Source organism: Corythoichthys intestinalis, chromosome 15 (assembly GCF_030265065.1).
Source record: "Corythoichthys intestinalis isolate RoL2023-P3 chromosome 15, ASM3026506v1, whole genome shotgun sequence".
NCBI classification, from domain to species: domain Eukaryota; kingdom Metazoa; phylum Chordata; class Actinopteri; order Syngnathiformes; family Syngnathidae; genus Corythoichthys; species Corythoichthys intestinalis.
Genome location: NC_080409.1, coordinates 8,964,673 through 8,975,939, shown reverse-complemented (window position 1 = coordinate 8,975,939; position 11,267 = coordinate 8,964,673). Strand labels below are relative to the sequence as shown.

The 11,267-nt window shown below is 38.7% G+C and overlaps 1 protein-coding gene across 1 annotated transcript in view; it reads right to left on the bottom strand.

Annotated features, from left to right (window-relative positions):
• Window positions 1-2,710: 2,710 nt before the first annotated feature.
• The window catches only part of LOC130930867 (fibroblast growth factor receptor-like 1), a 133,163-nt gene continuing 124,606 nt past the window's right edge, over window positions 2,711-11,267 (bottom strand). Inside the window, exon 7 of the mRNA XM_057859119.1 lies at window positions 2,711-7,053. Within this exon, the coding sequence (XP_057715102.1) occupies window positions 6,629-7,053 (425 nt within the window). The 3' untranslated portion in view covers window positions 2,711-6,628. The remainder of the gene's footprint in view (window positions 7,054-11,267) is intronic.

Genomic DNA, 11,267 nt, shown 5'->3' with positions numbered 1-11,267 from the left:
ACATTAATAATCCCCGTTTAGTCTTATATTCAGTTATTATGAATTGATAGAACGCATGCACGCACTGTTTGGCCAGTTTGCCCTGACTCGGCCATGCAAGCAATACTGAAATAATGCTCATTTTGCGCACAGAAAGAAAACCAAGCATGATCATGCTTATCCTTTTCTTCATTTCATTTTTTTAACACCAATTTACATCGCTGCCATCCTGCCCGCCGTTCTCGATCTTTACTAACGTAATTTCTGCATGAATTCCGATTTGGGGGACTTGACAGTTCAGACCAGCACCACATTCTGCAAAAAAGTGACCCAGATCGGATTTCAAATGGTCCATTTCTATGCGACTTGTCCCATTCGGACCGTCAAGTAAATGCCTCGCTTGAGTCGAAAAAAAACGCAAAAAAAATCGTATTTGTGCATTAACCCCTGTGGTCTGAACCTAGCCAAAAAGTTAGCATAGTTCAGTAGTGCATGCACCTTACCAGACGAATAAGAAAAATCTCAAGTTTTACGGCGCCGATGTCAAAATAAAATCATGTGATTCTGTACATACGGTATGAATGAGCTGCAATCCCACAGGCCGGATTACCCCCCCCCCCTGGCAGGCCACCTCTGGCCCCTAGCTTACAGTCAACGCCAGCCAAAACAGTTGAAAGTGGCTAGAATTTCCCGTTGGAACTCCCTGATACAAAGGTCAGCAAGGAGCCAGAAATTATTTTTATTATATTTTTATTTATTTATTTCGAGGCGGGTCAAACCTTCTAACACCACTGATAGGCAAAGAAAACTACTTCTGGCACAGTTATACCTATAACTAGAGGTGGGTAGTAATGCGTTACCTTACTCTGATGCATTTACGTGAGTAACTTTTTGAGAAAAATGTACTTAAAGTAGTTTTACCACGCAATACTTTTTACTTGAATTTCAGTAGATTTGTGAAGAAACGCTATTTTGAATAGAACAAAATAGGTCTTTATTGTCATTGTCAACAACAGAACATTGTGAACAACGAAATTGGACGTGGCAGTTTTATTCCGCTGCAATGAGATACGCTAGTCATTACAATTTTCCTCTTTATTGTACATATTAGATTTTCCTTTTTTGTGCCAGAGACGCCTACAGTGGAGCATAGACTTCGTAATTATATTAACGGGACACATTCCCCAGACACTGCACCACACCTTCAAGTAGGAGGCCGTCCCTCACTCTGCTTCAGTCGGTCGCAGTTATTCTACAACATGCAGCGATCCAACGCCGGATTTAGGTTGAAAAAGTATGGAAGCTGTACCACACACAAACAGGAAGGATTGTCTCAGGAGTGATTTGTTTGAGGATTCAAGGTAATTAATTATTATATTTTTAGCACCATGCATGCATTTTGAAACGTTGTGAAAAAAATCAATGGGTAAATTAGCCGCTACGCCATTGGTGTCATAATTCGCAATATTTACGTAAAATAAATGCTAACTGCACCGTTTTTTTTTTTTTTTGCTTTTAACCAAGAATCGAGACTGTTTTACGTTCATATCTATAAAGAATACAGGGATTTAAGCATTTATTCACAAGAATTTTCAATGTAATAAGCTTTTTGTGGCGATAAGGTGGCGCCATAATGGCTTAAAGACTAGCAGCACATTCAACATATTTACGTAAAATAAATGCTAACTGCCCATTATATTTGTTTTCAATCAAAAATCGAGACTGTCCATATCTATAAAGAATTTGTGGATTTAATCATTTATTCACAAGAATTTTCAACGTAAAAATCTCTGTGTTTCCACTCGGTCATATATCGGCCCCGCGCCCCGTGTCCTGTCAATATATTATGAAGTCTATGAGTAGAGCTACCAGTTTTACCACACGTCGCAACAATAATCACATGACTCCATTATACCATACTGTTCTCTGATCATGCCGGTCTGTTCCATCATGTGGCATCTTTAAAGCACCGTAAAAAATAAGTATTTGACATAGACCTCAGCCGTCAAAATGACTCGAAAGCGTGGATTTTAACCTCTCTCCCAGTTTTTATTAGGCACTGATTGACCACGGAATACCTGGGATAAGATCCTTTCAAGTTTCATAAGAGGGAATATGTTTTCTCCACTCATGCACTTTGGATGAATGATGCTTCCTTTCTGTATTTTTTTTTCTCTTACAGGAATTCTTTTTTTTTGTATTTCTTTGGCTTAATTTGGTTATGTAATAGGTTACAGTCTTCTTCTTCAACGTATAATAATATTTCATATTGATTAAAATTGGAAAAAAAAAATCAAACATCATAAGCTGCTTCTCACAATGTTACTCATTACTTCACCAAATACTTTTTTTTACTTGTACTTGAGTACATTTTTTGGATGACTTTCACTTGAGTAATATTATGTTGATGTAACGCTACTCTTACTTGAGTCAAATTTTTGGCTACTCTACCCACCTCTGATGAATACAGATAACCAATCATTACAATTTGTGATGAGCAAGGGCGTAGGTTTGGTCTCGACATTGGTCGGGACGATATAACAGCATAACCTACAGTTTTGGTCAAAAGTTTACATACACTTGTGAAGAACATAATGTCATGGCTCTCTTGAGTTTCCAGTTATTTCTACAACTCTGATTTTTCTCTAATAGAGTGATTGGAACAGATACTTCTTTGTCACAAAAAACATTCATGAAGTTTGGTTCTTTTATGACTTTATTATGGGTGAACAGAAAAAAGTGATCAAATCTGCTGGGTCAAAAATATACATACAGCAGCGCTAATATTTGATAACATGTCCCTTGGCCATTTTCACTTCAATTAGGTGCTTTTGGTAGCCATCCAATAGCTTCTGGCAAGCTTCTGGTTGAATCTTTGACCACTCTTGACAGAATTGGTGCAGTTCAGTTAAATTTGATGGCTTTCTGACATGGACTTGTTTCTTCAGCATTGTCCAAAAGTTCTCAATGGGGTTTAAGTCAGGACTTTGGGAAGGCCATTCGAAAACCTTAATTCTGGCCTGATTTAGCCATTCCATTACCACTTTTGATGTGTGTTTGGGGTCATTGTCCTGTTGGAACACCCAACTGCGCCCAAGACCCAATCTTCGTGCTGATGACGTTAGGTTATCTTGAAGAATTTGAAGGTAATCCTCCTTCTTCATTATCCCACTTACTCTCTGTAAAGCACCAGTTCCATTGGAAGCAAAACAGCCCCACAGCATAATACTACCACCACTGTGCTTGACGGTAGGCATGGTGTACTTGGGGTTAAAGGCCTCACCTTTTCTCCTCCAAACATATTGCTGTGCATTGTGGCCAAACAGCTCGATTTTTGTTTCGTCTGACCACAGAACTTTCCTCCAGAAGGTCTTATCTTTGTCCATGTGATCAGCAGCAAACTTCAGTCGAGCCTTAAGGTGCCGCTTTTGGAGCAAGGGCTTCCTTCTTGCACGGGTCATATCATCAGCCTATCAAATGTGTGTTTGAGGGGGAAAAATGGACTGGCACATTCAGCAAGTAAAAAGGAGCAAATGTCAGCCAGAACATAATGAAAGTAGCATCCTGAAAAGTTGGTAGTGTCATGTCCCTACCGTCCCTATGCAAATCTACGCCCTTGGTTATGACCACCCCCCCCAATTGAAAATATACATTTACATTCATTCTTAACATACACACGACACACAATAGGGCTACTTTTTGTTCATTTAATCAAACCACCAAACAAGATGATTTCAAAACAGAACATTTGGGATTGTCAAAAATAGAACTATTTGCATACAGCAATAACTAATTCAACTAAATGGGAATAAACTGTACTTCAAATGCACTAAACACGACAACACAAAGTATACTTTACATGACATACAAGTGTAAAACGACTTACTCAGAAAAATAAAATTCTTTTTGATACATTAAAAAAAAAAAAAGAAATCAAAAATAAATTAAGTATTGACGACTCTGATTAGAAATGAACGGAGCTTCATAAACTGTCATTGCTTGAGAACTCTATAAACATAGAAGGAATTTGGATAGAAAATGAAAACAATAACACTGAAACATATTTCGCTCAAACCTTGCAGTCTTGGGACACTCACCGGACACTTCATTTGGTTCCCTTCAATTGAATAGAAATCTTTTTTGAATGACTTTTTGATGGACACAGTTTGCCACAAACCATATCACGCGCCACCTCCAATTAAAAGGTCTTCAAGTGATGGAGCTACTTGGTCAATGTTCACTTTTATGATAAACATAATACCAAGTGGATTGCATATTGGAGGTGTTTAACTGTGAATTATAGCCACAATAACTATCAAATTAATCTACGGAGCTCCTAAAAGGACATCGACAGAAATAAAATAAATTTAAACCAACCACCACCAGATTGTGTCTGGTGCGCACTAGAAACTATCTGGTGCGCACCTGATTGTTTCTGGCGCACAACAGATAATATGTGGTGCGCACCAGATTGTTTCTAGTGCTCATCAGAAACAATCTGGTCAACATCAGCATGATATAGCCTTTAAGATAGTGGACTTTTGCTATGCAAGTCAGTCAATTGTTCTTTTGTTGTACTTAGATCCTCATTTATTATTATTATTTTTCAATATCGTTTGAGGCCAAGTTCAGGATCTAGTTGAGTCCAAGTCAGTATGTGGTGTGCACTGGAAACAATCTGGTATACATTAGCATTACATAGCATTTAAGCTAGCGGACTTTTGCTATGCAAGTTAGCCAATTGTTCTTTTGTTGTACTTAAATCCTCATTTATTTATTTATTTATTTATATAGTTTAAGGCTACTCTTAAGCGCTAGTTGAGTCAAAGATTGAAATCAACTAAATCCTGTATTATCATTTGTAGCATGCCAAAACTGCTGGTGCCCGAAGCGCGCCAGAGCTTAGCCTCAAATGTTATAAAAAAGATAAATAAATGAGGATATTACAAAATAACAACTGGCTAACCTTCATAATAAAAGTCCGCTAGCTTAAATGCTACATAATGCTAATGTTTAAATGAATGATTTTGGTGCGCACCTACGGAAGCGTATTGCATTCACTTGAAAAATAAAAAAATGGGAGGCTGTATTTTGAATTAATTTTTTTTCAACCCTCCGTTTTTCTGAGTAATTTATTTTTGGGGCTGTTTTTTGAATTAATTTTTTTTTCAACCCCCCGTTTTTCTTATTTATTTTTGGGTTTGTTTTTTTAATTATTTTTTTTTCCTCAACATCGTTTTTCTAATTAATTTATTTCTGGGTTTGTTTTTTGAATTAATTTTTTTTCCGACTTTGTTTTTAAAAATAATTTATTTTTGGAGTTGTTTTTTGAATTAATTTGTTTTTTTCCAACCTTGTTTTTCAAAATAATTTTTTTTCGGGTTTGTTTTTTGAATTTTTTTTTCAACTTTGTTTTTCAAAGTAATTTATTTTTGGGTTTGTTTGTCACGCACCAGATAGTTTAAATGTAATTTCTGTCATTGTCCCTTTATGGGCTCTGTTGATTCATTTGATAGTTACTGTGGTTATAATTCACAGTGAAACACCTTCAAGTGCAATACAATACAATCTACTTGGTGTTATGTCATCGTAAAAGTTTGGTTAAAAAGTCTGGTAAGCATTAGCATTATATAGCATTTAAGCTAGCGGATTATTGCTATGCAAGTTGGCCAGTTGTTCTAATGTAAGACCCTAATTTATTAATTCTTTTCATATCGTTTGAGGCTAAGCTCAGGAGCGCATCGGACACCAGCAGTTTCAGCGTGCTAAAAATGATAACACAGGATTTAGTTAAGCTTTATTTCAATCTTGGACTCAACTGCCTGAACTTAGCCTAAAAAATAATAAAATAAATGAGGATCTAAGTACAACAAAAGAACAATTGGCTAACTTGCAGAGCAAAATTCTGCTAGCTTAAATGCTATATAATGCTAATGCTTACCAGATTGTTTCCAGTGCGCACCACACACTATCTGGTGCGCATCAGATAGTTTAAATCTATTTTATTTCTGTCAAAGTCTCTTTAGGGGCTTGGTATGAATCTGTTTCTGACGGTGTCATTTAACTGAGCATGTGGCTCTTTTCATTTTGCCTCAAATTGAAATAGGTTCACCACAAGTTGACGTGCAATCCATTTGAAGTAGGAGGGTTAGCAGTGATTGAACGAACATTCATTCGCTGCCACCTTCCCTCTTCAAATGGATTGGACGTCGAGTGCTGTCAATGGCGACCAATGAGTTGATAGAAAACGATAGTGGTCAGTATTCCAAAAACGCGACGCGTCTTTGACAAAAGGACGACCTGAGTACGACTTAAAAAGCCCTTTTGTGCACCTCCGGTACCATTCTGAACGATGACAGCTGACGAAATAGAAGGTGAAACGCGAGCTCCGTTTCCCGGCAAAAGGCTTTGCGGAAGAAGCCCTTTTTCATGAGGCCCGAACAGCTGCACGAAACGCAACTCCTCGTCCTTTTTAAAATAAGTGCGCGGCAAGGGCCGATGGATCTTTAGTGGACACACAAAAACAAAAACAAAAAAAAAAAACAGAAGAACAGTCACAGCGCCGAATGTCACGTTGTCTGAGGACTGGCCGATTTGGGTTGTTTTATTTTCCCCCGGCGATGTCCCGCCGTGAGAAGAGTTTGATCCGTTAACACTGGAAGTGAATGTGTTGATGCTGGTGTACTTTGCCGTCCACGTGGGAGTGCGTGTGCGTATGAATGTCAGTGTAGATTTTGGGATAGATCTTAGCGGCGCCTCCCTGGCCGAGGAGAAGCTGCTGCTGCGCCAGGTACTCCTCGTAGTTAACGGAGCTCACGCAGTCTTTGTCCGGGCTGGACGAGCCGGACGGGGGCGCAGCAAAACCACGTTCCCGCTCTCGGCAGGGCGGGACCCGGTTGGGGGTCGCGGCGCCGGCAGCGCTGCTGGGCGGCGGGCACTGCTTTCTACTCTGGCAGAACCAGAGAAGAACAGTGCCGAAGATGAAGACGATTCCAGCGGGGATGCCGATGATGACCGGCCAGGGCAGCGAGCTGGAGGCCGCGGGAAAGATGGGCGTGATGGGGGGCTTGGTGACTGTAAAACAGAAAATCGTTTCAAATAGCGTACCACACAAATGCTATTTTTGGACTGTGACGTCGCCATCGTAACGCGGAAGTGGATCATTATAGACACCTTCTCGCATACAATCCATGTTATTTCTGCTTGTTTTCTTCGATAATCTTTCAAAAAAGAACATGCCGATCAAACACTGCTGCTATGGAACTTGTAGAAACGACTCTAGACATTACGACAGGGGTGTCCAAACCTTTTGCAAAGGGGGCCAGATTTGGTGTGGTAAAAATTTGGAGGGCCGACCTTGGCTGAAGTCCTTTACGTAGAACAATATATTTAAGCAAATTTTAGCAAACCATTCTGTGTGTCACATTTGATTTATTATTTTTTTCAATAATTTCGACAATCTCGCAACTGGCTTTGTGGCATTCTCTTTCGGCTCTCGGGCTCTTGCGAAATACTGCTGCTGTGAAATTAAACTAGCTTCAAGTTGCCTCAATTTCTCGCTGCGTATCTTCCCCGTAATCTTGTCGTACATGTAATATCGCCTCACATTGAACTCTTTAAAAACAGCGACTGTCTCTTTGCAAATGAGGCAGACACAGTTGTTGCAAGTTGCAAGTGAAGAAATAGTCCAATTTCCACCTATTGAAGCGTCGGCCAATGCAGTCAACGTTTTTTTGTTGATTATCGCCATTTTAGAAAATTGGAAGGGTTACAAGAGGTAATGTTACTTAGAGCGCTGCTGCCTTTCAGTGGGTAAATGAGGAGGAGCATTTAGTGTGTAAGCTACTTCATATGCTGGTAGCAGTGCTACTGACCAATTTATTAAGTCTGCGTGAGGGTCGGACGTTATTGAATTTATGACAGAGGCTGGGGGCCGGATGAAATTTGACCACGGGCCGCATTTGGCCCCCGAGCCGGACTTTGGACATGTCTGCATTACGACATATGAAGGATGTTTTCTTCATACGTTTCCCGAAACCAAAAACTCGGAGGAAAAAATGAACAATGGATCAACTTGCGCTGACGTCCAAAAGACCAGTTTAACGCCAGCAAGGTGAAGCCATTCACAATTCATATGCAGTAAACATTTTTTGGGGGCCATTGTCCTACGGAGGACGAAGAGGTAAGCCATTTTGATATTTTTACTTATTTTTTTAGCGTGACGTTTTGCCGTGCTGCTTCTGTCTGACAGTGACTGACCTGAAAAAAATTAAAATGGTATCTGACTGCCACTGTTACCTTTTACAGTTGTAAAAAAACAAATTTAGTAAGGTGGGAGTGTAAATAAATTATAGAATTAAGATTTGTTCTTCATGAAAAATTTAAAACTGTTCGTTGCCTGTCATTTGCGATCGCTACACAAAAATAGCAATGTAAATCCCCCTCCAAGAACGGTCAGAGACATAAGGCAACCAGAGGATATAATATATAAGAAACACAGGGCATATGGTGGTAAAGGATATGGCGGAAAACACTCACGTGACTTGAAGTTCCGCTCTGAGACCCCCAATTTGGCCAAATTTCAAAATTGTCCGATATCCATGTGTGATACATCATTGGAAAGCTCAAAATCTCAATTTTATGGGGAAAAAAAAATTTGAACAGGAAGGCATTTAAAAAAAAAACAAAAAAAAAAACAGCAAAGCTGCAAAGCGGAGGTGAGAGCACGCGAGAGCAGAATTACAGACGTCATGACTTTAATGAGCTATTATCGCGCACTTACTTTGTTACGATCCAAAAACTCCATGTAGCATGTATCACCGAGGGTCTAGACACAGCTGTGAATGGCCACAGCTGGATTCTTTTGGGATTTTATGAGTGAAACATGGGAATATAACAAGGGTCGCGATGCAGAAATCGCAGACATCAAGGAGTGGTCAAGATGTTCTTTTTCACATATTTACCCTTTTAAACGTTTTTTTTTTAAAAATTCTTTGTTTGAATGGATTATTTATCATCTAAAATATTGGGGAAAATGCGACAGTAACGAAAAAAATACAATTAAGCGATAGTTATGAGGTAGATATCCGTGACTTTTTTACAAACGCCAATTTTTTCATTGTGAGGTAATTTGTTAAAAGTTTAAAATATGCGAGTGAAAAGTTTTTTAAAGTAGGTTTTTTTTTAAACTAAATATTAGACATCAATTAATGATTCTAAGCTAAAGGCCACCTACTTGAAGGCGTGTCGCAGTGTCTGGGGAATAAGTCCCATCAATATCATTATGAAGTCTATGCGTTAAACTAAAATTTTCCAGGTGAAAACAGTTTGAGTAATTGTCAACTAAAACCAGACGAAATTAGTGTGCATTATAATCAACGAAAACTAGACCCAGACATTTTAAAGGGTACCTTGGATAGAAAGACATGTAGTTCTTAAAAGATAAATGTTAGTACGAGTTAAAATAATTTGATATTAAAACCCCTCTTAATGTTTTCGTTTTAATAAAATTTGTAAAATTTTTAATCAAAAAATAAACTTGTAGCTCGCCATTGCTGTTGACGTCGCACGGCGGAGACGTCACAGGGCCACGCTGCCGTACATTACAGTGTCACTCAAAAAAAAAAAAAAAAAAGTGTCACTCTTTAATTATGTAAGATAGTGATTTAATACCTCACAAGGTGTTATTGGCAAGTTTTAAATCATTAAGAGCTCAAAACAATGATTGAGATTTGTCCCTTGACTGACGCCGTAGAAGAGTCAGTCACAACAAACAGGACTTCTGATAATGGCTCCCAGCATCATAGTCTGTATATTGTGACTAAATATTACCATCCAGTGTATTTGTTGAGCTAAACCAGTTGCTAAAATGTTTAAATAAAAGTTGACCGAACTCTGAGTAAGTTTTATGTGTATTATGCATATAATTTGATTGTGAATTTGTGAATGCCAGTTCTTTGCATTGTTGTTTAACTGTGTGAGAACACGGCCTCCTTAATACAGATTGAAGCACTTTTCTTTTTGTGAACATTATTTTTTTAGAGATATGGATATTATTTTTGTTGTATTTTCACTATATAATACTTATGTTTGTTGTGAAGGAGTTGCTAAAGCTTATACCAATAAACGGGGCGGTCCAAGCTAGGAATCTGATTGCATTTCCACTCTCTTTCTGCCTTATAGACCCTACTCACCTACGTCACAAAATGACGTGTCACTGTATCCGGCCGCCATATTGTCCGCATTTTTTAGACATATTCTCATTGTTTTCATTTAGTCGTGCAAGTTATGGAGCAATTCATGGAAGCACCGGTGTTATCTGACACTGTAAACTCATTGGATGCGTTGCATAAAAGGCGTTATGTGGAAAAGCTTCAGTTTATCCATTCGTCAGATCCATATTTGATGCCTAAATCGATGTTTTTCGACCTGCTGTCTTCGCCTGACATCTGCTACCCTGATATTTACAACTATCTTGTCCACACAAAATCAGCCTATTCTCACGAAAGTTTGAAAAACTTTAAGAGCTTGGAGGCTTATAAATACTTCGTTGCTGGTTGGGTGAAACAGGTCCTCGTCCACGAAAATTCGGCAGGAATCTATCTTGTGCTCGGGAAGGTGAATTACGAAATTTTCAATTCAAAATCTTTTGTTCTTGCTAACATCCACTGTCAAGTCTAATGTATTTCATGTCATTTGTCAATGGAGCTAGGGCTTTTAATGTTTATATGGTTTAGCGATAGCACTCTCACTACATACATATATAATATGTAATAAATATGAAGTGCGATAGCACTACTCCAGATTGTCCCTAGTTGAATTTATTTTTTGGCTTTTGACCTCAATAGTGAAATTGTAAATTAATTGTATGTTTTTTGTAACTGTCTTATTATCCCCTTTTCAGGTAGTTCATTCACAACGTCTGAGTGTATGTTGTCGGCGATTAGCCTCGCAATGATCTTAATTGTGGTTGTCAGTCCAAAACCCTCTAAATATATATCAAATGCATTTTACCAGATATAAAATGACTACTCCATAATCTGTGGTGATCGTTTGGTGCCCAGTTTTCTCGTCGAATTGCAGCAGTCCATCTCGCTCTCCTCTCTGGGTCTCTCGGAATACGGTAAAACTTCAAGTCTCTCCGTCTATCTTCTCTGTTTTTGCAACCGATCGCCACACACGACTTCACCATTTTGATTATTAATGTTAACGAGCAGAAAAACACGCCATAATAGGAGGAATTTACGAAGCGCTAATGCATTAACATGACGAGTAGACGGACAACATGG